The sequence below is a fragment of the Rhincodon typus genome, chromosome 11 (assembly GCF_021869965.1).
Source record: "Rhincodon typus isolate 14 chromosome 11, sRhiTyp1.1, whole genome shotgun sequence".
Classification (NCBI taxonomy): Eukaryota; Metazoa; Chordata; class Chondrichthyes; order Orectolobiformes; family Rhincodontidae; genus Rhincodon; species Rhincodon typus.
The window spans coordinates 60,139,820-60,166,938 of NC_063342.1; the positions used below are offsets into that span (position 1 = coordinate 60,139,820).

General features: G+C 38.8%; 1 protein-coding gene across 1 annotated transcript in view; it reads left to right on the forward strand.

Moving 5' to 3' along the window:
• Positions 1-27,119, forward strand: part of frmpd4 (FERM and PDZ domain containing 4) — a 573,791-nt gene that overhangs the window by 533,923 nt on the left and 12,749 nt on the right. The window contains exons 8-12 of the mRNA XM_048602573.1: positions 6,895-7,026; positions 16,381-16,500; positions 18,302-18,438; positions 23,993-24,119; positions 25,883-25,972. Of these exons, the coding sequence (XP_048458530.1) occupies positions 6,895-7,026; positions 16,381-16,500; positions 18,302-18,438; positions 23,993-24,119; positions 25,883-25,972 (606 nt within the window). The remainder of the gene's footprint in view (positions 1-6,894; positions 7,027-16,380; positions 16,501-18,301; positions 18,439-23,992; positions 24,120-25,882; positions 25,973-27,119) is intronic.

Genomic DNA, 27,119 nt, shown 5'->3' on the forward strand with positions numbered 1-27,119 from the left:
AAGTACACAGATAATAACATGATGGAAGGAGGGACAAACAAGAAACCAAGAAAGATTAGATATTTGGTGATAAAGACAAAAAGAGACTGAAAGAAAGAGGAGTTGATGGGAAAGAGTGAGAAATAAAGAAAAGGAAAGAAATGGTTGAATTGTGGGAACCGTGACGGATTCTGGGCTCAAAGGCCTGGAGAACTCCTGGTCTCTACCTACAGACTGTGTGAGACATCAGTAGAATGGATGGAACCAATGTAACATGAACATTAATCTCATCAGAATCATTACCTTATACAACAGGAATCACAAACAAATTGTCAATGCAATCAATTAACAGAGATAAAGAAACAGGGGAACACAAACAATTGAAATATATGGAGATAGGGTACAATCATGTGTACATTAATCAGTTTGATAAATATTATTGACAACAAAAAGTATATCCTATGCATAATATTTGTAACAACAATTATCTGGTTAGAACCCTCCTAATTCCAGGTGCCCTTGTCCAAGGCCTTAGTTAACCTCAGTCACTCAACAAACAAATAAGGAATAACATCCCAAACTGCAGCTGATCTAAAAGAATATTTTTATCCTGTTACTGAGCCTGAATTTGTCAAAATGAATGTTAGAATACATTGATCTATTTAGTGAGCTGGGTGCATCAGGGAAACAGATAACAAGTTGATGGCGTGAAGGCACAGAAATTTACAGGCATTGAGACAGAACCAAAAATAAAAAGACACTAATATACAGGAAATACCTGAATGCCTTGCAAAAACTGAAGCATCACAGAGTAAACATTCATCTTCAGGGAACAACAAGACAGGCGGGGAGCTAACAGTAATTATTAAGATGTAACTATCAGCCAAACTGAGCACTGACTGTGAGCAAAATCATAGGAGATGTTCTGACATATTATTATGCTTGTAATATCCTGTCACATTTCATTGAAAAGTTCTCTTTCCTGTGCTGTTAAGCCAGTAGGAAACACTTTACTGACAGGATTTTCCAAAGTTATGTAATCTATTAAGACATTCTAAATGCTGCATTTGTTCCTCGACTGCTGTCATAGTCATCATTTCATAATAGTCTAGTACACTGGCCAGTGATACTGCCACAAAACTATCTTTAGTTTACTGAAACTCTTCCCAGCAGCTCTTAGCAGCCAGCTAATGTTTTGAGACTTTTTTGAAAACTTTATAAAAACTTAATTACATCATCGCCTCTCTTTAGCCACCACCACCGGCACCATTTGGAGGGAATATTTCCATCACTTGTCACCTAGTCTGCTGATACAAGTTTTCTGACTGATTACTGATGGACCAACCATAACATCCACAGATAATGGCTACCATGGGTTTGTCTGAGAGGGAAAGCCAGGAATCTGTGGCGTATTTGTCATCTTTGCCCATTCTTAAATGTCGCTGAATATAGGCACCGGACACTTCTTCAATTCCAGCACAATGTGAGACAGTCTCCAAGAACTAACCACCCCATAGGAAGCTTCTGGCTGTGGATGACTTCAGACTTACCAACGTGTATCATCAACATACACGATATATTTAACAATCATGTTTTTTTCTGATCACCCTCTTTGAGATGCCAAATCACAGACACAGCGTTAATCCCATGTGGCACAATATTCTGGCAAAATTGTATAACAGCCTCAGTTAGCTTTTATTCTGTGCCAGGATGCTGCTGCTAACACACAAGTCACCTTCCGAAAAAGCAGAAGGTAGGTACGTATTGGGAACTGGCACAATGCACTTTTTCCCCCACAACTTTGATCCCACCCTGCCTCCAAAGCATCGCCCAAGCCTGAGAAGTTCAGTCCTTGTGGATAAAGTTGACTTCAATGGATAAGAAAAAAAAGATTGCTCTTATAAAGCACCTTTCCTGACCTCAGGGCATTCCAAAGTACGTGACAAGCAAAGAAGGATTTTCTGAATTGTAGTCATCATTGTGATGTGGCAAACAATGTAACAAAAAGAATACCAGAATGTAATAAATTGGAGGTAAGTCTGTTGTAGGCAGTTGAACCGAGATCACACATTTTACCAGATCAGAATTATCATCATTGAACTCAATACAGGTTTTTTTAAATTTCTCTGAAATGCTTAATTTTAAAGGAACTGTCTACGACTGATACTTTTTATAATGTAACTTTCAATAATCGAGTAGCATTTTAGGAAAATGTAATCTGGTGCCTTTAATTCATTTTTCTTTTTCAAGCTATGAGTCAACTGCGAAAAAAAGAACAAAGATATTTTTGCTTTCATTGTTTTTGCTGTGAGCTTTTTGTTCACATTTGGGTGGGAAGGCCAGCAGACTGAAGTGATTGAGCTCTCTCTGATGCCATATCACTACCAAAATGTAACTCGTATCCAATGCAAAGAAAACCATGGAACTTGATAGAAGTAACAACACGGGAGAGCTGTTACTATTTGTAGAAATATGGTTGTAATATATTGTCAAATAAAGCAAAGTTTGTTCCTCAACTTGATGGAACTAAACCGTCAACATTTACACCAGCCACAATGGTCCACTTCTTCTAAGCCAACAATGCTTTGACCCTGACATGCTGTTGCACGCAGATATGATGCTGTGACGTATTTTTACCTTGTTTATTTGATCAGTAGTCCTAGAGAATTTTGACACTGTTAGGAAAGGAGAAAATGTATTTGCTATGATTCACTGGTTTTCAAGGAAACCATTATGTTTTTATTTATCCAATTTAAGTTAAATATAAGAGTGTAAGCAAGGGAATGTTAATGAATCCATTTTCCACACCACTATAATCCCTCCCAAATCCCCCTGTTTTGAAATACTGCTTCATCTTTATATCCCAAGGCTATGTACCAGCTGAATAATACATGGAGTTCTTTATTAGATTTTATTGAATTTAACAAATGGTACGAGCTAGAAGAAAGAGCAACAGTGAAATTGTTCCCTCGTTACCTTAAATAATCTTTGTTCATTTTAGCCCTGGTTACAAAAATAGACAGAACTACAAACTACCCATATAGCAGCCTCAAACAAAGGCATGCTGTATGTATTATCTGTAACATCTCAATCTGAGCTAACAAGGCATTCCATTCAATAGTGTTTCCAGTCACATCGAGGAAATTGTGCAATTCAATTAAACTGTGTTGTCTGTTAGAATTTCCACTTCCGATTCTGATTTAGTGACTGTGAGATTAAGATTAGTTTTGTGAAACTCTGGAGATGCTCAAGCTTATTGAATGCAGTTTGATTTCCATGAGGATTTTCCATCCAAAATTTGTCAATATTTATACATAAATATATTGTTTTCTAGGTTTTTGACTAGTAATAGAAGCAATTAATTAATATCATGAGTCCCTGTGACATACTGCAATTCTCTGGCAATGAAACACTCTGTCGAATACAATATATTTACAGCGGACAGCCAGTGCTGCTAAAGTATACTGATTTTGGGAGGGCATTAAGATGTGGACTCCTGTGGCATACCGTAAAAGATCTGTAACAGAAAGTTATTACAGGTCATTTTAGAACTTTATCCTTGTTCTTTGGTTTTATAATATTTTTGGTTCCCTTTTAAAGAGTCCTGAAATAGCATTTGCGATACACAATCTATTGGGTCACTTTGTTCCCCAGTAGAAATCATCTTTCATTTTGGAAGAAGGAGGGAAGTAATGATGGAGGGATGCTAAGCCAGTTAGAATGCACTTACCTTCCAGTATCCTGCTGGCTACTTCTAAAGCTACCTAGCAATGAGTGCCTGCAGGACTATACATCAGTTTCTTGGCTTGAATTATAATGGAATTTTGTCCAATTAATGCTAATTAGCATGAAAGACATGATTAAAAACCTTTACTAGAGATTTAACTTGGGGGTAAGAGCTTTTTAAAGTTATATTAATACACAGAGAAACAGTAACAGTCACTGAATTGAAGAACTAACTTAAAAACTGGCAATTATAACATACATAATAAAAAACAGTCATCAAGCATTGAATTATAATTATGGAAAGAGATGGTCTGCAGTGAAGGGTTTGGATTAGAGGAGGGCAGATTTTATTAAAATAGGGCAGGATCTGGCCAAAGTAGACTGAGAACAGCTACTTATGGGAACATCTACAGCAGAAAAACAGGATGCATTCAAAAAGGAAATGGGGAGAGTACAGGCCCAAAATGTTCCCTTTAGGGTGACATGTAGAAGCAACATGCTCAGAGAAGCCTAGATGTCTAGGAAAATTTGGGATTGGGTATGAAGGAAAAGGGAGGCTTTTAACAGGTACAGGTACTCTTAATGGAATACAGAAAGTGCAGGAGGGATCTTAAAAAGCAAAGAGGGGCCATGAAAAGCACTGGCAGTTAAGATTATGGAGAATCTCAAGATATTCTACAAGTAGATCAAGAGGAAGAGGATAATCAGGGAAAGAATAGGACCCATAAGGCCTAAGGGAGCATACTATGTGTGGAGCAAGAGGATATTGGTAGGGTATTAAGCAAATTTTGAAGAGGAATAATCAGAATGGATTTGTCAGAGGGAGGTTATGCCTAAAAAATTTGATTGAATCTTGAGGACTTTAGCAAAGCCTTTGACAAGGTCCCACATGGGAGACTAATGGCAAAATGGATCCAAAATTAGTTTAGTTGGTAGGAGACAAAGTGTGGTGGTAGAAGAGTGTTTGTATGACTGGAGCCCAGTGTCCAATGGCATATCACAAGAATCAATGCTGGGTCCTTTTATATGATATAGATGAGAATGTGCAGGCTGATAACTAAATTAGCATTTGACACGAAGATTGGTTGAGTGGTTAATAGTGAGGAAGAAGGCTTTAGGTCACAGGAAGATATAGGTGGGCTGATCAGGTGGGGAGATCCATGCCAGATGGTGTTTAACCTGAAAGCTATGAGCTGATGCTTTAGAAAAGTAATAAGACAACGAAGTACTCAATGAATGACAGGACACTAGAGAAACTTAGAGGAACAAATGGATGTTGAGGTGCTTATCGCATATCCTTAAAAGCAGTAGGACAGGTTAACAAAGTGCTTTAAGAAAGCATACAGGACACTTGGCTTGATCATTTGAGGCATAGATTATAAAAAGCAGAGGTTATGTTGAACCTGTACAGGACTTTGGTTAGGCACAGTTCTGCTCACCACACTGTAGGAAGAATACGATAGCACTGGAGTGGGTGCAGAGGAAATTCACTAGATGTTGCCTGGGATGGAGCACTTTAGCAATGAAGAGAGACTAAATTAGCTTGGATTTTTTTCTTTCGAGCAGAGAAGGCTGAGAGGGGATCTGATTGAGGTGTATACATTATGAAGGGTATAGACAGGATGAATAGGAAGCAGCTGTTCCCCTAAGTTGAAGGGTCAATAACAAGGGGGCATAATTTTAATGTGAAGAGCAGGGGATTGAGAGGTGATTTGAGGAAAATATTTTTCACCCAGAGGATGGTGGCAATCTGGAATGCACTGCCTGGGAGGATAGTTGAGATGAGAAACATTACAATTGTTGGATGAGTACTTGAAATGTCATAACATTCAAGGCTATGGGCCAGGCTTTGGAAAGTGGGATTAGTGTAGATAGATTGGTACAGACTCCTCCTGTGTGGCAACAATGAGAAAGTAAACAGAGACTCAGTGGTAGTAGGAACTGCAGATGCTGGAGAATCTGAGATAACAAGGTGTAGAGCTGGATGAACACAGCAGGCCAAGCAGCATCAGAGGAGCAGGAAAGCTGACGTTTCGGGCCTAGACCCTTCTTCAGAAATTCTGAAGAAGGGTCTAGGCCTGAAACGTCAGCTTAGAGACTCAGTGGCTTCCTTTATAGAACACTGGATAGAAAAACTGGGAGATGTTGCAAATATTGCCCTCTTTAACTACGAAGTAGTATAAAATGCATGGCCACAGTCGCCTTCACAGCCATTGGAAATTCCATCATTACCTTAAACTGAGTAGAGATCAGAATGAAGATCTTCTTAACAAAGTGAAGATGCCTCAAACATTGTTCCTCACGAAGGTTGAAATAGAAGATAACACCATGAATGAATATTTCCCCCTTCTACTCTTCATCCAGTGACTATGCACAATGGGACCTTGATCAGATGGGCCGGTGGGCCGAGAAGTGGCAGATGGAGTTTAATTTAGATTAATGTGAGGTGCTACAGGACAGTAGCGGCAGTACAGGACATTGGTTAGACCACTTTTGGAATATTGCATGCAATTCTGGTCTCCATGCTAGAGGAAGGATATTGTGAAACTGGTAAGTGTTCAGAAAAGATTTACAGGAACGTTGCCAGGGTTGGAGGGTTTGAGCTATAGGGGGAGGCTGAATAGGCTGGGGCTGTTTTCCTTAGAACATGGGAGGCTGAGGGGTGACCTTATAAGAGGTTTATAAGATCATGAGGTGCGTAGAAGGGGTGAGTAGCCAAGGTCTTTTCCTCAGTGTAGCGGAGTCCAAAACTAGAGGGCATAAGTTTAAGGTGAAAGGGGAAAGATTTAAAAGGGACCGAAGGAGCAACTTTTTCACGCAGAGGGTGGCACATGTATGGAATGAGCTGCCAGAGGAATTGGTGGAGGCTGGTACAATTAACATTTAAAAGGCATCTGAATGGCACATGAATAGCAAGGGTTGAGAGGGATATGGGCCAATGCTGGCAAACAAGACAAAATTAAGTTAGCATGGACAAGTTGGACCGAAGAGTCTGTTTCCATGCTGTATGACTCTAACCTCTCCTTTTGCTTCAAGATAAAAGGCAGTTTTAGGTCCCACATAGACTAAGTGGTCTGTGGTAGCTTTTAACAATGAATACGATAGTATTTTGCTACAATTGATTCAAATCTAATTAAATTAGTTCATGAAAATAAACAATATTTTAAAACTATACTTCTGTGTTAACAGGATGTGATCCTGACCCTTCAAGAGAAACTCTCCATCAAATGCATTGAACATTTCTCTCTGATGCTTGAGCAGCGCACTGAAGGAGAAGCGACCAAACTCCTCTTGCTTCATGACCAGGAGACACTTACTCAGGTAATTCCTCTTAACGGTGTAAGTGGAACTGCTGTATTGCGAGGTGATAATTAACATGAGAAAACCCTGCTGATGGCAACAGCCTGGCCTCCGAAAAGCACTCATCACATGACATCTGACTGGACTGGACAAGTATCCTTAAAAAAGGAAAGAACCTCTGGGAGCCATTTCTGTGTAAGCTAAACGCCCAATTTCTGTATCAAACAAAACTAAGGCTCGACAGTTGTGCACAAATCCCTCACGAATTCATGTCACACCTCAGGTCTGCCACTAAGAGAAAAAAAATGATCTAATTTAAAACAGAAAGAAGAGAATAGCAGTAGGCCATTCAGTCCATCAGGCCTATTCCTCCATTATGTCAGATTATAAACGTCTGTAAGCTTATTTACCCATCTTTGTTCCACATCCTTTGAAATTTTTACCAAACAGGAACATTTTCAATTGTCTCAATCCACTTTTGCCTTCCACTATCATTCATGTTGTCGCATATCCTTTTGTCTCCTGTCTTCCACCTTGTCACAAACCTTCCCTTTTGTTCTTTCCTCCACTGCTCCTTTTCTTGTCACTTAAAACCTACTACAGCTCTGACCTTCCAACTCTGACAAAATCCACTTAAAACATTAAATCTGTTTCTCTCCCCAGTAATGCTTTCTTACATGCTGAGTATTTCCAGTATTTTCTATTTTTAATAGATTCCTAGCACAGTATTTTGCCTTTGTACCCATTGCTTCAAGAAATACTGTTTAATTTCACTTCCAAATGACCTTGCTGTAATTGTAACATTATGCTCCCTTGTCCTAGATTCTGCCACAAGAGGAACTTCTTTCTCTGCATTTACTTCATTAGGACATTGCTTTTTTAATTACATCAACTAAATTGACCCTCAATCTTCTATTAATTAGGTTTATACAACCTGTCCTCATAACTTAACCCTTTAATTCATGCCAAACAGTCGTTTTAAAGCTTTATCAGAAACTATTTCATTACATAGAGCCATAGAGTCATACAACACAGAAACAAATCCTTCGTTCCAACTAGTCCACACAGACCATGTTCCCAAACCAAACTAGTCCCACTTACCTGCGCTTGGCCCATGTCTCTCCAAACCTTTCCTATTAATATATTTATTCAGATATCTTTTAAATATCCTACATAAATGATGAACAAAAGTACTGATCCCTGTGGAACACTGCTGGTCTCAGGCCTCCAGTCTGAAAAACAACATTCCACCACCATCCTCCATCTCCTATCGTCAAGCCAATTTAGTATCCAACTGGTAAGCTCACCCAGAATCTCAAGTGTTCCAACTTTACTGATGAGTCTACCATGCACAACCTTGTCAAAGGCTTTACTAAAGTCCAAGTAAACAACGTCTACCACTCTGCTCTTCCTCAAAATTAACTCATTCAAATTTGAGAGACATGATTTTCCTCACAGTAAAAATATGCTGACTATCCTTAATCATTCCTTACCTCTCCAAATGCATGCAAGTCCTATCGTTCAGAATCACCTCCAACAACATACTCACCACCAACGTCAGGCTCACAAGTCTGTAGTTCCCAGGTTTCTCCTTGTAGCCTTTCTTAAACAAAGGCACAATATTGGCCACCTTTCAGTCCTCCAGCACCTCACCCATGGTCATAAAGGACCAAGTATTTCTGCTAGGGGCCCTACAGTTTCCTCCCTGATTTCCCCCAACATCCTGGGATACACTTAATCAGGTCCCAAGATTTATCCACCTTTACGTTTTCTAAGACTACTTTTAAAAGATCACAATCATATTTATTGCCTTTTCACCACATCTCTCTGTTGATATTTCTGATATGAGAATACTGACATGAGAAGATCTGACTGTGCAGCAGTGGCACAATCATTTCTTGTGAGACTGCAAATTCAAAACAAAACTGATCTCCATCTGTTTAAACTAAGAAGGACATTTCCAGTTGAGTGTGAAGATGTGCCTAGATGGTTCCAGATTATATTAAGTGTCGAAGACCTGTGGGAGCCAGAGATCAAACATACATCCAAGGCTGTATGAGTAAATTGAAATTCTTGATGGAGAAGAGAACACTTAACAAAAAAAGACACTATTTATAGACAAGAAAGGCTCAGATCAAGTGTCACTATCAATGCGAGTGGCCTCCACAAGGTATGGCACTATTTAGAGGAAACAAATGCCCCAGAGTAATTTGCAAACTCTGGGGCATTACAAAGACAGAATGAAAGTTAAAAACGGCCATTTTGAAGCCTAAGTAGACAATGTTGAATGGGAGAAGAAAGGAAATAATTGAGCCCACAGAGAAGGCAGGAGATTATTTAAACATGGTAAATAAAGGTGGAAAAAAATTGTTCAACTGCAGACAGCAGATCTCATCCAATGGGATAAAGGAATGGGAGTTAACAGTAGCACCGCAGACAGTGCAAATAGTCTAGTGAAATCCATTCAAGGAATCAGATTCTTCTGAAACAGCTGCAAAGAGTGGAATTAATTCAGGACAATCATAAAGAAAACAGGAATCATTTATTAAACTCCAATCTGTGGTGCAGCCATTAAGAGAATGGGAAATGTTTATCAAAGCCATGATAAAGGTGGTGTCATTTTTTTTATTTGAAAATGGCAGGAATTATTTATTTTACTTGCAAAAGGTGAAAATCCTTGATTATGACTGCATAAGCACAAGGGATAATACAGGTTTAGCAGAAAAATAAACCACTTCTTTCCCACAGAAGATAATTCAAACTGGAAGAACAGCAAAGGTTGGAAAGAAATGAAAATGATGAGAGAGTTAATGAGTAGTATACCCCATTTCAGCTTATTGATGAATCTTTAACTGAAGTTTTTTTAAACCATAACACAGTTTGTTGAATAAATTTTGAAAGAAGGCTCAGGCAAGAGGCAATACTGTAATGCAAGCACCGAGGGCAAGTGAAAAACATCCAACCTATATACAAATAGCATTGAGTTAGGAGCAGCTGTTGGAGCTTGTGCCTTTGTTCAATATGGCTATGGCTAATTCAATTACTCCACATTCATGGCTAACACCAGTAACCTTTCAGCCTCATGCTTACCAAGAATTTAGCCATCTCTTCCTTAAAAATATGCAAAAAAACTTTGCTTCCACTGCCTGTTGAGGAATAGATTTCCAAAACCCACCACCCAGTCAGTATTTTGAATCATTAACCTCAAGTTCCTGATTCTTCTACATGAGCAAATATTCTTTCCACATGTACCTTGATAAGACCCTTGGAAACTTTACGTCTTCCTCTTCTGAAGTCCAGTGGATATAAGCCTAGCTTTTCCAATCTTTTCTCATAAGGCAACCCACCCATTTCGGTATTATTGCAGTAAATCTGTTCGGAAATGCATCCAATACGTTTACATCCTTCCTTAAAAAGGAAACCAGTGGCTGTATACAGTATTCCAGATTTGGGTCCATCAGTGTCTGTACAGGTGAAGCATAAGCTCCTGCATTTGAATTGTATTCCCCTTGCAAAAAACAATAACAACCCATTAGCTTTCTTAATTACTTCCAGTTCTGTATAATTAACTTTTGTAAGTCATACACCAGGATACCCTTTGCACCTCATAGCTCTGCAATCGCTCACCATAAAGAGGATGTGGTTCTTTACTCTTCCAGCCAAAAATAAACAACTTCTCATTTTCCTACATTAGGATCCTTTTGCCGGATTTTTGCCCACTTTCTCTTGATCTATCTATCTATCTCCTTCTTATGCCCTCTTCAAACTATTTCTACCTTTCTTTGTGTATTCAAATTTAGCAACTGTACCTTTGCCTCCTTCATGCAAGTCCATTATATAAATTGCAAACAGTGCAGGCCCTGGGACTGATCCCTGTAGCTCTTGACAACCAGAAATTAACCAGAGATAGCAGGAACTGCAGATGCTGGAGTCAGAGTCAATACAGTGTGGAGCTGAAGGAACACAGCAGGTCAGGCAGCATCAGAGGAGCAGGAGAGTCAACATTTTGGGTTGGGACCCTTCATTAGTACTCATTAACCCTTTGATGTTTACTTTCTGTTTATTGTTATCTTGCCAGTTTTTCATCCTTGTCAGTATATTACCCCCTACCCAAATGAGCTTTTATTTTCAGCAATTACCTCTGATGTGGCACTTCATCAAAAGCCTTTTGGAAATCTAAGTACAGAATATCCACAATGCATGTTAATTCTACAAAGAACTCTGATAACTTGATTAAGCATGATATTCTTTTCTCAAAATCATGTTGACTCTGCCTGATTACCTTGACCTTTTTGAAGGATTCTGGTACATATTCTTTAATAATACTATCTTTCCCAAAACAGATTTTAAGTTAGTTGGACTGCAGTTTCCTGCGCTGTCTCCTTCCTTTTCAATAAAAGAGTTACATTAGCTAACTTCAATGGTGCCCTCCTAAATGAAGGAATTCAGGAAAATTAAAATCAACACATCAACTAGTTTATGAGCCAGTTCTTTTAAAACTGTAGGATGAAGTTAACAGGAGCCAGGGATTGTCAGCTCCAGCAGTTTGCTCAGTACCACTTTCCTGGGGATTGTAATTTTCTTCAGTACCTCCTTCCCTTCTGTTTCTTGATTTACAGTTATTTCAGAGCTGTTACTTGTATCCCCATAACGAAGACCAGTGCAAAATACCTGTTAGTTCATCTGCCACCTTCTTATTTCAACTCTTAATATTAACTATTTTCTATTAACTTCTGGTAACCCTAACCAACTTTCTGTAGCTCGCTTTGTTAGCTTTTTTCTTATAAAATATCTGTAGAAACTCTTATTTGTTATTATATTTCTAGCTACTTTCTCTTTTACTCTAATTCTCCCTCCTTTTTCACAATTCTTTGCTTTTTTTTAATATTCCATTGCATCTTCTGATCGGTCACACATTCTTGTATAGTTATATGCATTTTCCTCAAATTTGATGCTACCTTCAACTTGTTTTTAGTTAACCACAGATATTGGACCCTCTCTTTGATGTTATTTTTTCTCATTGGAATCAATCTATTCTATGCAATCTGAAATATTCTTTACATGTCTGCCACTGCATCGGTTTTGAACTCCCTCTTAACCCAACGTTTGCAAGCTCTGCTTTTGTGCCCTCGCAATTGCCCTTGTGTAAAATACTAGCCTTGGATCCATGCTTTTCGCCCTCAAACTGAATGGAAAATTCAATCTTTTCTTAGTTATTGCAAGCTAGGGTGCCTTCACTACCATTAATCCAATCTAGTTACACAATCATGGATCTAGTAAAATGTGCTCTCTGGTTGGCTCCAGAATGCGTTATTCTAGAAAATTATCCCACAAATGTCTATGACCTTCTCATCTAGGCTACCTCTACCTACCTGTGGTTTTTCCAATCTATTTTTAAATTGAAACTCCCCCATGATTATTGATGTGCATTTCTTACAAACTCCCGTTATGTTTTCCTTAGTGATCCATCTTATCAAATGTTTACACGTAGAGAGGCTGTACACCATTCCCACAAGTAATTTCTTGTCTTTATCATTTCTCATCTCTGTGCAAACTAGTTCAACATCCTGGTACTTAGCACTGCTGCCTCACAGTCCCAGGGACCTGGGTTCAATTCCAATCTTGGGTGACTGTCTTTGTGTCTGCGTGGGTTTCTTCCCACAGTCCAAAGATGTGCAGGTTAGGTAGATTGGCCATGATAAATGTGGGGTTACGGGGATAGAGTGAGGTGTTGGGTCTGGATGCTCTTCTGAGGGTCAGTGCAGACTTGATGGGCCAAATGGCCTCTGGAGGATTCTATGTTTCTATTATCTTTTCCTAGTTTCCTGTCCTTCCTAAATGTCACGTACCCTTCAGTGTTCTAGAATAATACAAATAGTCAACAGTCAGCCAGAGGCAGTTACTTTATTTTGGAGTTCTAATGACTTCACAAACCAGAGATTTATGGTATTACCAGAGGCAAGGCACTGCTGTTCAATATATTATATTCAAAACTTTATTCTATCTATGTCATTCAGCATGTGCCTTTCTAGTCACTATTAGATGCTGCTTCTTTATTTCTGTTTCTATTACCAGTTCATCTGTTTTGAATGTGACCTGCATTCAGATGCGGAGCCTTTAGTTTTGTCCTTTCATTATCATTGTAATCTCTAGTCTTATCTTAATTACTCCTCAATGTGGTTCTCTTTCCCTTCTTGTTACAGTATGTTTAACATTTCTCATGATCATATCCCCTCCCTTGTCAGTCTCTTCTTTTTGATTTGCCAGATCTTTCCAAATTTGATCCCTGTCCCCACTACTTAGTTTAATAAACATTGACCGTAGGGGAAAATAGTTTGCTGGGAGGTATTGTATGAGGGTGTGATACTCTGAAATAATTAATGCTGTGGAATGCATTAAGCTTTGCTCAATGTGACAATGTCATTTGGACTAAAGTGGTGGGAAACAGCTTTGGAGTTCAAAGATGTTGGATCTATCATCAAGCTATCCCTCATTTTCTTAGCAACAATGTCTGGCATAGCAATGTAACCTAGTTGCTATCATTCAATAAACAACAACCTTGTTTTGGACCAGAGCTTTTTTTCATTAAGTTACCAAGTGTTTTTTATTTCCTTTACTTCATAAGACAAAGCAAGCCCTCTTGATCCCCTACAGGAAAAGAGAATGGTGGCAGCAAACCAATCAGATGGATCTTACACCACAATGAGCTGTGGTGTGGATCTATTGCACAACAAATTTTCATCATGTGTTCTATAATAATACATACAGGTGACAGTCGGCCAGAAACAGTTGCTATATTTTGGAGTTCTAATGACTTCATAGACTGAAGATTTACAATGACATCAGATTTAAGGCACTGCCATTCAACATATATTCCATATATTGTTCCAACGAAAGCCTCTAAGCACATTTTCATTTTTAAAATCATGAGTAGGCCTTGCTGTCAAAGATATGAAGGAGTTTATCTTCCAGGTTTAGCCTCTGCTATGACTATGTCTTCCAAGTCCGTCACTGAGCCAGTGTTGGACTTTCCTGCTCCTCGAATGCTGTCTGACCACTGTGTTTTTCCAGCTCCACCTTTTTTGACTCTAGCTTCCAGCATCTGCAGTCCTTTGTGTATTCACTGAACCAGTCTACCTGAACTCTAAATTTTGTTTTGGTCTGCCGTATATTTGCCTAAATTATACTGAATAATCAGAGCCTTTACAGGTTAAATTTGTACAATATGCATTTACAAAGTAAAGAATATACCAGGAATATTAATATAAATGCTTGTCAAGATCTACAGAATTTAGAAAGAAAATGTTGGAAATACTCAGCATGTCTGGCAGTATCTGTGGACAGAGAAATAACATGAGAATTTCAGGTTTATGAGTTTTCAGCAGTGCTGACCAAAGTCATAAATGTATTAGGCTTTGCAGATGTGAAGAAGTAGATGATGAGAAAGAAGAACAAGGATGAACGTTTGTGACATCATTTAGGGTGGAAGAGATTAAATTACAAAGCCTTCATGGTGCAAGGCTAAACTGAGTGGCAATAGGACAAGTAAATAAACAAAGTAGTACCTGGAGGATGTGTGAATCATAAGATTCTGAATTGCTGTCATCCGAAAACAAAACAAACATCATAAAAGGTAAACGAGGGGAAGAGAATCAAAATGGAAACAAAAATGTTATAACCTAAAACTGTTGAACTAATTGTTGAATCCAGAAGACTGTAAAATAGCCAGTCTAAAGACACTGTCCCTCAAGACTGAAGGAGCTTCATTGGAGTACTGCAACAAACCAGTAGAATGAAGATCAGGATGGAAGCAATGTGGAGAATTCAACTAACAAGTGATTGGGCATTCAGATGCATTCTTCTTGGTAATCAGGCATGTAATCTGTATTTGGTATCCCTCATGAATAGGAGACCACATCCAGCAGCAAATACAATGTACTAAATCGAAAAAGGTATACATAAATTACTGTTTCATTCGAAATGAGAATCTGGGACCTTAGCTGATAAGAAGGAAAGAATTAAAAAAGCAAATGTTGTACCTCTGGCATTTGCGTTGAAAAATGCTTGGAGGAAGAGAGAGCCTGTTGAGATAATAAAGAAGTGGAATAGGCAATCCAGTGGAGGATTGGTCCTTTTGGAATGCTGGAAGGGGAGGGAAAGATGTGTTTGATGGTGGCATGTTGCTGAAAATGGCAAAAATGACCCATTGAATATTGGTGATGGAGTGGATGGTACGACAAATGGAACCCTTTCACAGTTCTGGGCAGAAAGGGTGAAAGCAGAAGAGCATGAAGTAGAAGGGACATTGCCATGGGCTTGTCACCTGATTGGTGACGTGGGTGGAGTCTGCAGCTGAGGGAAAAGGACTTCACAAAAAATAGTGTACAAGGTGGCATAATCCGAACAAAGTAATTTAGAGAATGGAATTGAGTCCTTGCAGGAAGCAGGGTGTGAATAAGTAGCATCATGTCACTGAGTGTGTCTGTGGATTTATGATTAATATTGTTTTACATCTTGTACCCAGAAATGGAGGCAGAGAAGTCAAGGAAAGGAAGGGAAGAGTCAAAAGTCAACAGTTAAGGCATGTTAACTCTGCTGCAAGACCAGCTGAGAATTACCAGCATTTTCTGTCTTTATGTAAATTTTATGGAATCTGCAGGATTTTTCTTTTGTCCTATACAATATAGATTGGGCAATTTCAAAAGTAATATTTTCAAACAGACATTTCAAAAAGTCCATTCAAATTTGCAATGGAGCATCTCAGTATTGTGGTCTTAAACTGCATTCATTCAAACTTCTCCTGTACCAACTTTCTGTTTTTTTAAAAAAATTATCCTGTGCTAGAAATCATTAGATCTCCAATGACCTCTGCTCTGGAGGAAATTATTGCCTGAAGCATAAATTTCTTTAATGTGGGATATCAAACAAATCATAAAACTATCTACCAACAGCACAAAAGTTATATCCAAGACTCTACTGATCAATTATTAATCCAGACCAAACTCTCAAGATGTTTGCGAAGAATTGCTCAACATGCAAAAAGATGAATTTGGCATGTGATGTGAACATTATTTAAAATGTAGTGATACAACATAGATATCAAATTCCAGCAGGAACTCCTATTTTGCTCTGAAGTGACAGATGCTCAATGCATTGAGCATCTATCTCTTGCAACATGAATCAAGTCACATCACTTTGAGAAGCTGAATTTTGAAGGTGCAGCGGTGGTTAAAATCAAATTCTTAGACTCATCACAGTAACTGAGCTATTAAGTTATTGGGCTTTGTGCTCCCTATTCTCTTTAAGAATTTCATATTATGGTAGTACTTGGAATCCCTGTCCAGTTGCCCTGCATCTGATATTACTTTGCTTTAGGTGACACAGAGACCGGGCTCCCACAAGATGAAGTGTCTTTTCCGAATCAGCTTTGTCCCAAAGGATCCTATTGATTTATTGCGGAGAGATGCAGTTGCTTTTGAGTATTTATACGTCCAGGTAAGCGTGTCCTTCGTCTGATACTAGTTGATCTGTCAAATTATGTTTTTGATATATGATTTAGTTCTAACAATCTTGCATTTATGTAATAAACACAGAAGAGACCTGGAGAAACACAGAAGATCTGGCAGCATCTGTGGAGAGAGAAACAGTGTTAATGTTTGAATCTGGTATGACTCTTTTTTAGAAGAGTCATGCATGACTTGAAACTTTAACTCTGTTTCTGTTTCCACAGATTTTGCTAGACCTGCCGACTATCTCCAGCATTCTCTGTGTTTGTTTCAGATTGTGGAATCATCTCCCACGTTATGTGCTCAATTAAATGAGGAAATTAACACTTGCATTAAAGTAATTGATGTTGGAATGCCTTGCTAACGTGCGAACTGCTCATTTGCTCATCTCATCAACTGTAATTTCTCGGCTAATATATTCTGTATGAAAGCAAAACAGTCAGCAGTCATGAAATGGAAAAATAAAAATCTTTGGTCATCAAGTGTGGGCAGGATTAAAGAATAATTATAACTTGTATTTGTACCGCACATTTCATGTAGGAAAACATCCCAAACTGCTTCAGAGGTGTCTAATAAAGATTCTGATCATCCTTAAAAGTGACATTTGTAACAGATCAGTTTTGAATGAAAATAGTCACTTTTAATGAGTAACAGCTCACATGTAAAGTGCCTTAAATAATCAGCAATTGGAGGAAGGGAAGAAGTTCAAGATGCCCATTATGAGAGGCATTTACCCTCCATTCCCATTCCTGGATCTGCTAATAACAAAACTATTTTATAGAATTCAGACCTGCTATTGTCATCATAAGAGAGTCTGGAAGAAGGGCCTGGACCTGCGACCTCTGATTCCAACGGCTAACCTCCATACAGTGCCTTCTCAAAGTGGAAATATTGATAAGTTCACAAATTTATGTAACCAACTGTGTGATCGAGTTTTGTCCTATCATTTATGAATTGTTAAATGGAGAGCTTTCAGGCTCTGCATCAGTTCCCCGCAAATGGGTGGATAATACTTTTCAGAAATCTTCTTGGAGACACATGTAACAAAGATATCCACACTTCTGTTCAAAAGATTACTTTTCTGAAGGCACAGCTTAAATACATTACTATTCTTTGCTCTTTGTCTTCAAACTCTTGCTTGCTGCTGTAAGGCACCGAAAGCAATAAGCGGAAGGTGTCAACTTGTGATGAACATTGTAAATTCACAAACCACAATATTGATGACCCTCTCCCTGAGTAAAGCTTGAACGTATTTATTGTGGGTTACACTGATACATGCATTCTTGTTTGTAATTAGTGTATATATCTGAGCAAAGTAGAAGTGGGTTCAGTACTCCTTACAGTCTGACATCTCTATTTAACATCTCTCATGGATGCCAGAAGGGGGAAGGAGAGGGAAAGAGAAAATGATTCCGTAAGAAATAAGGACAACAGTAGACCATTTTGGCCCTCAACCCATCTTTGCCATACGATAAAATCAGGGTTGATCTGATCATGCCCTAAACTCCATTTCCCTATCTGCGTCCTTTAAATCTTGACTCTGTTGTAGATCAAAGATTTGCCTAGCCCAGCCTTGAATAAACTGAATGACCCACCCTCCTGTGTTCCTCGTGGAAGAGAATTCGAAAGCCTCAAGACCTTCTGATAACATTCAAAATTAAAAAGCTACAGTGACATTTAGTTTTGGATACTAGTATATAGCAAGGGATGGGTTTCACAGGCCATTACTTATCTCAGTTTCAAGGTTTGTCTGGTTGGTGAATTTAATCCCTTTATTGTCTCTCTGTCAGAGTTGCAATGATGTGGTGCAGGAACGATTTGGACCTGAGCTGAAGTATGACGTGGCTCTCCGACTTGCTGCATTACAGATGTATATTTTAACTATCAGCACTAAACAATCACAGAAAGTCTCTCTTAAGTACATTGAGTAAGTAATGAAAAGGCTGTTGATAATTTGTCACATTTGGTGCATTGGCAAAGGCAAGAATGAATATCCATCAATGGGCATGACGAATTGCTGACTGCAATAACTTTCCATGGTTAAATTGGAATACTGCTTTGATGGTACTGTAGACTCCAGCTAATAGCTTTGTCTCATAATCCATGTCCTGCTGGATGCTTAACTATGTAATTATATTCTGTCTATTGACTGTTTATAGCACCCACTGGAAATTTATATTCATTTCTCTCAGAACAAACAGTTAAGCATTGTAAACAAAACCTAGGTTTCTAGAGGTACAATGATCAAATTAGTTCATATTCTTGTCACAGGAATTCTCTCTCACCTTACTTCAAAGCAGTTAATATCCTGAAAATACCCTAAAGCAGTATTATTAATAAATTTACAGTTCTAACCATTTTCACCTGACTGCTTCACTGGAATTGAATGCCATCCCACATTCTGCCCTATTTGATACACTCCATAAATAGTTACCTCTTTGGGCAGGATCATATAGGGCCCTGAATGATGTGGGCTATTATAGTGAGTAACCTGGCAGAACTTCGCAAAAATTCCAGCGTGGCCTTTCTCAATGTCCAGAGCAACTAGCTGTATTTTCAAACTAAGTTCTGCATTTTGAGGTGAGATTTTCACAAGACAGCGGTGAGATACATATTAACAGCAATTATTGCTTGACATTGTCATCAAGTGCACATATTGTCACATTAATATGCAGCTTTCTAACCGACTGCACATCGCAAGGAAGCTGGACACTAAATATTCCCCACATGAAAATCAGAGTGGGTACCTGGGCGCCCAACTGGCCGCTTGCTCCTCTGAAAAGCCAGCTTGGCCACCTGGCAACACCATCTCAGGAGCTAGTTCAGGGCACCAGCCTTACTTGCCTCCCATCCACCAATAATGGCATCTGATTCTTGCCAGCCTCTCAAGACCCTCATAGCGTGTTGCTATGAGGCCGCCTTTAGGGCAGCAACTTGCATTGAAAAGCTACTGCAAGGACATTTTGCCCAGGAGGTCAGGCACCGTTTATCTCGTGTCTTAGCACTCACTCACCTTGTGCCTACCTAGATGCTGAGGTGGGTAAGAGCATGTAGGGCAAGATGTTGCATGTAGTAGTGAGAAGGGTAGAGTGTCAGACTTGATGGGAGGTATATACAGTAGCAGAGATAGCATGAGTGTAATGCAGCAGAGAAAAGATAGTGACAATTATCTGGGCTGAGTGGAGGAGGTCATTGACCTTCTTCCTGCAGTGCTGGGCATTCTTCCAGATGACTGAGACTGCACTGATCCAGGTTCCAACCTCAGATTATTACGTGGTTTGAAGCGGATCAGTTGCCAGGCATAAAAAGTAGCATATCGTGACTAAGTTTGACTGATTCTGTTCATCACAGTTCTACTGTGCTTTAATACAGCAGAATCAGTGGTGGTGGTGAATTATCGTGTTGCAGGGAACGTGATAAATTTAGTATCATTTGTGTGCCCTTGGACAGACAATACTTATTAGCACACGTGAGCTCCTAAAACTCTTAAACCAGAATAGTTGAAAAAAATTAGTGAGGTCATTGTCACAGCTTTCATAATTAATTGGATGTAAAAATTCTACTAGTGCACGACTTCCTATAACTGGCTGACAGATATTTAATTAAAAGTTCACCTTTTATGCCAAAAATGTCAACGGGATATTGCTTCTCATTTCTGTGAGAAAACAGCAGTACATATGCTCAATTTTAGAGAACCACAGAGAGTTATCAGTCAGAACATATTTTATCTTTTGAAAATGAATAAACTCACTTGGGGTTTCGTCAAACCAAGAAATATAACAGTCTTTTCCCTGTCCAGTAGTCTCTCCCCAGCAGTAAGTGCCAAAACTTGGTTGCTAATATTTTTAAATGTACAGTCATTCACATTTCAAGAGCACCTCTTGAAAGTTGCCATAACCGAAGGATGTGTTGTGTTCAACAGTTCTATTTTGGTTCTAGAACATGGATTTGGATATATGTATTTCAGCTTTTCAACTATACTGTAATTAAAACAATAGAGGAGAGGAGGAGAATAGCATTGTAATTTATTGATTTATCACCTGATTAATTAGAATTACATGACATCCACTATAGGAGATCTGGGACCTGTGTGAGAGAAACAAATATGCACTTGCTCAATCCTTCAGACTGGAGAATCATTAATGAACAGTGTAGAGTCTGAACTAGGAAGTATTAATTGGATTATTTAATCCAATATTATATTTTAAAAAGTTGTACAAAAAGCATTGAAACAGAGAGCAAGAAAAGTAAGATTGAGAAAAGAGACCAAAACACAGGAGAACAATATTTTGATTATTTTGTTTGATTTTTGAAAATCACCAACAATGATTAAATCTGAAATAATGAGAATCTCCACACTTATAAAAGAAAATCTGCAATGCCAGATTATTGGCGGTAACTAAAACATATAACAGCATTTAAAATGTGTTTATGTTGCAGTAAACAAGCCCTATCTTTTTTGGGAGACTTTACCTAGGAGATATGTATTCATTGAAGAAACTTTGTGCCTTTCATATGTTTCAATATCAAGTCCCTTGGTGAGATACGGGTGTAGCAGAGCTTCTGGAACAGCAGGGCAACTCACAAAGCAATTAAATCTGAAAGTTACTATGTCAGTTATCAGAGGTTACAATTTAATATTTAATATCAGTAAGCGCTGTCAGCTCATTGCCACTTCCACAGAAAAATCTCATTCGATTTTTCTATAAAGAATCAGGCCAATTAAGCAACTTCTCTCCGATTTGATCAGGAACTGAATTTATATTGAGGAAGCTAGAATCATCAGGTACATATCAGTGAGACTCATTTCTCACACCAGGGGCTGATCAGCTGCAAGGCTCTTGTTGGTTTGGATTTGGATTACTTCTCCCATGACTTAGATGCTGAAGCAGCCTGTATCCGAGTGCACCAGCTGCTGGAAAACATTCTATCTTGGACTGTTAATGATAGGCGACATTGCTGTCTTGGAAGTGCCATGCAATGGCTATGTCTAACAAGTAGAGAACACTTAAGAAAAGGATTCAAACCGTTCAATGAAAATGCATTCCATTGAGAAACAAATACGATTGCAAAATTGGTATAGTACTTGGAGACAGTAAGGACTGCAGATGCTGGAAGCTAGAGTCAATAAATGTGGAGCTTGAAAAGCACAGCTCATGAGACAGCATCCGAGGAGCTGGAAAGCCAACGTTTTGGGCCGAAACCCATTATCAGGACTGGGAGGGGGAGGGAAACACAGAAATAAATAGAGGGAGAGATGAGGAGCTGGGGGAGGGTAGGTGAAATGGAGATAGTTGGATGCAGGTAGGGGGATAGTATGGTTGGTCAATGGGAAGGGTGGAGCGGATAGGTAAGTCAGAAGCTGCCAGGTTGGGGGAGGAGAGATTTTGAAGCTGGTGAAGTCAATGGTATACTACTTGTAGATTGGAAGGCAGGACTTTAGAATTTGTTTGTAAAATGATCAGGGGAAAGAGTGCATGATCCCTTTAAAATGTGTGTTTTTTTAAAAAAAAGTCTGCCGCCTGCAGACGTACAGAGTTCTTGAAATTGAAACATTGTATCAAAGGCTATACTGTTAACAGGCAAAGCAGCATTTTTACCAAGACAACAGGTTTTTGAATCTAGCCGATTAAATAGATACCAAAACCCAATTAAATTTAAATCTGTTGGTTTTGACAACCTCAGACTATATACCTAAAAGGGTATAAAAGAAGACGGCATTTGAAAATCGGAGTGAGAGCAAACTGCCATCTGTTAACAGAACAGCTTTTAACAGCTATCAGCTGTAAAGAAAATGAAAATCACTGGCTCTCGCAGAAATCTCTAAGATCTCAGAGTAAGCACCATCTAAATAAAGGCACTCCAGTACTCTCAGCTAATATTCCTGATGTAAGAATTCGATGGAGGAAGGTGTTCCTGACCGGAGGACAGCAGAGAAGGCAAAGAACATTCAAGATGACTTATCTTGGCTGTAATTTTGAGAGATTAAGCTTTTTTTATTTTAATTAATTTGGTTTCTATAAGTGGAACTTCTATCTATTGGAACAGCATATGATTAGAATTTGGTTTTATTCGAAAATACTTAGTAGTTAAGGGGGAATTGTTTGGTTTGTAAGTAGTTCTTTTAATTTGTTCACCGTTAGAGTTAAATAAATTAAATTGTACTTATTGATTGTAAGTGACTGTCAGGAGTTCATTTTATTTAACCTCTCCTTTATAGCAGATTGGGAAGTGGGAGGCAGGTTATACTGCTTTTCACATTTCCTTTAACAGGTTATGAGGTGAGGCGAGCTTCTCTGGGGATTTCAGTTTTAGTTATCAGTGGGGTCCGACTGCATCTTCGTAACAATACTCAGCAAAAAAGACCAACTGAGGAAGTCAAGAATAGTATTAGAATAAAATAAGTCACAGCCAGCCATTTTGAAAATGCTCTATTTATCCATACTCTCTGCTCCCCATCTGTTAACCAATCCTCTATCCGTAAAAATATATATTGATTCCAACTCCATACACTTGTGTGGTGCTTTATTAAATGCCTTTTGAAAATCCAAGCCCCCATATATATATTACCGTCCTAGTTACAGCCTGAAAAAACTCTCAAATTTGTCAAACAGGACTTCCTTTTCATAAAACCATATTCATTTGGTTTAATTTTCGAAGTGCATTGTTAATATTTCCTGAATAATAGATTTCCACATTTCCAGATGACTGACATCAGGCTAACTGGCTTGTCATTCCTCATTTTATCTCTCCCTAATTTCATGAATAGTAGTGTTACGTTGACCAATATTCACTTTGCAGAGACTATTGCCACATTCAAGTTTACTGTTAATCTAAATTATAGTTTGAGAACAAAAAAAAACTGATATCCCACACTTGCACCAAATTTCAAGTTGTAATCATTTTTCATTGTCGCCACTCTGCGCTCCCATTATAAACACTGCTTCCCTCTTCCACGCAGAGTCGCAGCAATGTTTCCGATATACAAGATGAATTGTAGCAACTTACGAAGTCTCCTTTAATAGTACCATCCAAAACCACAATTTCCACCAACTAGAAAGACAAGGACAGTAGATATTTGTGAGTACCACCATTGCCAACTTCCCCTCCAAACTGCACACCATTGTAACTTGGAATTACATCATTTCTTTGCTTTCAGTTGGTCAAAATTCCGGAAATTCCCTGTCATCTTTGGGCCATGTACGAAATGCACCAGACAGACTACAGCAGTTAATGAAAGTGATCCACTGCTGCCTTCTGAAAAAAAAGAGAGTAATTAGGGATGACAACCTAATGCTGCCTTACCAGTTATAATCACATCCCATGAAATTAAGAAAATCCACCACCTTTACATTATTCATGAACCAAAAGGCGGAATTAGAATTCTGTGCAACATTATGTTTTGGCTTAGCTTTTCTTTATAAAGAAGCAAGCAATCCGAGAGAAAAATAACCTCAGCCCTTTGAATTATAATTCTACAGGAAAGAATGGGGCCTTGAAACCTTCCTTCCCCCTATGGTCTTACAGAGCATGAAGGAAAAGAATGTGAAGAAAGCACTTTCCCACATCCTGAAAGCAAACCAAAACCTTGTTCCTCCAGGCAAAAAGGTAAAGTTTCCCCATAAATTAATAATGATCTACAAGATAAAATATTTCAGGGCAGTGTAAGTGCTGACACTGTTGTAAGAATTCTGCAACATTAGGCAGGAACTTTGTTTCTTATACGGGAGATGTACCACTGTTATCAGCATTATCACCGACAGAATAGAGCACTGAGTAACAGTGATTTCGACAGCAGTATAACATGTCTTGTGTTTTTAAGAGGTATTGCATGGGGTTTAATATCAGTTCCTCAATTAAATGAATAAAGAAATAAAAATGTAATAATACAGTGTGATTTAATGTTGTAACAAAGATATGTAGCTCAGGTTGCAGTTGGATTTGTTGGTTAGTTCGCCACGTTGACTGGTTTTCATGCAAACATTTCATCTCCCTTCTAGGTGACATCATCAGTGCTGTGTTGCCTCCACTAAGCTCTGATGTTTTGTCCTGCTCTGAATTTATATGGTCCGGTCTGTCATGATGGGCAGTCTTGCTTCCAGTTTTATACCGTAGTGGTATGTAGCTGGGGACGATTTCAACATGTTTGTTAATTCCATTGGCGGTTGAAAACCAGGCCTCAGGAATTCTTGTGCTTGTCTTTGTCTTGCTTGTCCTAGTACTGTAACTTTGTCCCAGTCAAATTGATGTCCTTCTATGTCAGAGTGTATTGAAACGAAGGAGAGTTGGTTGTGCTGTTTTGCTCCGAGTTGGTGTTCATGTATCCTCATGCCGAACATTGCAAACAATGGTTATCCTAACAACTTCATCTGCCAATGTCTGGCAAACAACCAACACCAAGAAGACACTGTATGCCACAACACACTGGCCACCCTACCCTGTGTTGGAAACACATCAGAACTGACTCCTACGACCTCTTGGAATAAGGATGGCACACAAACCAACAGCCACACTTACTATCAAAGACGAGAGACCCCATACCCACAATGAGCAGGACAAATGTGATATATAAAATACCATGCAGCATCTGCGAGAAACCCTACATAGGACAGACGAGCAGGAAAATCACCACCAGGATACATGAACACGAACTTGCAGCAAAATGGCACAACCAACTCTCCCTCTTTCTATACACTCCGACACAGAAGGTCATCAGTTTGACTGGGACAGAGTTACTGTACTAGGACAAGCGAGACAAAGACAAGCACAAGAATTCCTGGAGACCTGGTTTTCATCCACTGATGCAATTAACAAACATGTTGAAATAGTCCCCATCTACATACCACTGCGGTATAAAACCGGGAACAAGACTGCCCACCATGACAGACCGGACCATATAAATTCAGAGCGGGACAGAGCAACAGCGCTTCAACGGAGGTTACACAGCATTAATGATGTCACCTCGAAGGGAAACGAAACAGTGTGCTATTACAAATATGTCCTGAAAACTTAAATATTCCCTGTGTTAAACTAGCAACCACTTACCTTCTAGAATAATTAAGTTGCTGAAAAGTTTCGAAGCTGCAAAAAAGTACTAAAATATTCTTTTTTAATGAGCCAGAACTCAATCTGACTATATTTTGTTGAATTTTATTTTTGGTGGTAGGGCTGAGTATCCATAAATGTGAATTAAACTAATTTCCATTTTTTTCAAACTTCAGTACAAATGTCTATATTGACGGGAACATTAAGATTCTTGATATTTTAAGTTTTATCCAACTGTACTCTGACACTTTCAAATGTCAGCAATTCATCATCACTCCTCAATGTACCATTTTATCTCAAATTTAGTTTCTTACTTTCTATTGCAGCTCTCTGCACTCCAAGCCAAGGTGCACTACTTAAAGTTTCTCAGTGACCTGCGTTTGTATGGAGGCAGAGTCTTTAAAGCAATGCTAGTGGTAATGTATCTTAATTCTTCTCTGAATTTTTTCTAGCATTTGGAATAAAAACTATATGAATACTCAAGTTCGATAAAAGTGACTCTTCACACACAGACACAAAAGTTATCAGGGATAATATTAGATTATTGGAACAACACTGTCCACCTTTCTTATGAACAAGTCTCATGAATATAACTTCTCGTACTGCTGTGTTCACCTTCCTGAGACTGCTCAAATGCGTGCTATTTAAAAATTCCCATTAAGACGAATGGTCCACTATCTTGAGTTGTCAAATCTCTATGAACTGGAGTATTTGACCACAATTTAGGAAAGCTTGAGCTTTAGGAAAAATTGGTTTTGGATGTTTAAAATCTTTACTACAGGATATTTATTATGCTGTTCATACCTTTGGTTGTGGTTTTGCTGTCAGTAGCTCATTACGGTGTTACTGTCATAAGACAAAGTGCACTGAAGGTGTCATTGGAGTGTTTATTCAGAGAATGCGGATTTAGGAAATTGATCATTGTTACTCATCACTTTCAGGATCTTGCAGAAGCCAAAAAATATCCTTTCCTTGCACAGCACATGGTTTTGATTGTAACTTATATTGGTAATATGAAAGTCTCTTTTCAGTCCGTGACTCTAAACATAGCAGCCTCAACCCAGATCCACACGAAAAAATTGTCCATCATGCAGCATTAACTGGCACTGATTGACAGTTTTACTCAGAGGAGCTGCTAAGTTCACGAGCTTGAGAAATGGATAATTCCAACCCTTCCTGTTATGAAGTTTGGGCTATGGCTCATTGTTAATGCAGAATGGAGCCCTGATGTACATGATCTATGACATTGTATGCCATTACCCCAGCACGAACAGCCCTCTCTGAAAAATGCAACATTTCATTTCCCTTCAGAGAAAATCAGTAAAAGGGGGAAAAATTACAACATAATTGCTTTTCAGTTTTATTTATGAGGTGGCCTACATGTAACTTATCAGCTGTAAATTACATTTAGCATGGGTCAGTAGTTAGCACAGCTGCCTCACAGAGCCAGAGACTCAGGTTCGATTCCAGCCTTGGGTAACAGTCTATGTGGAGTTTGCATATTCTCCCGTGTCTGCGTGGACATGACCAAATTATTCGCATTGTACTGGTGGGACAAGTTCT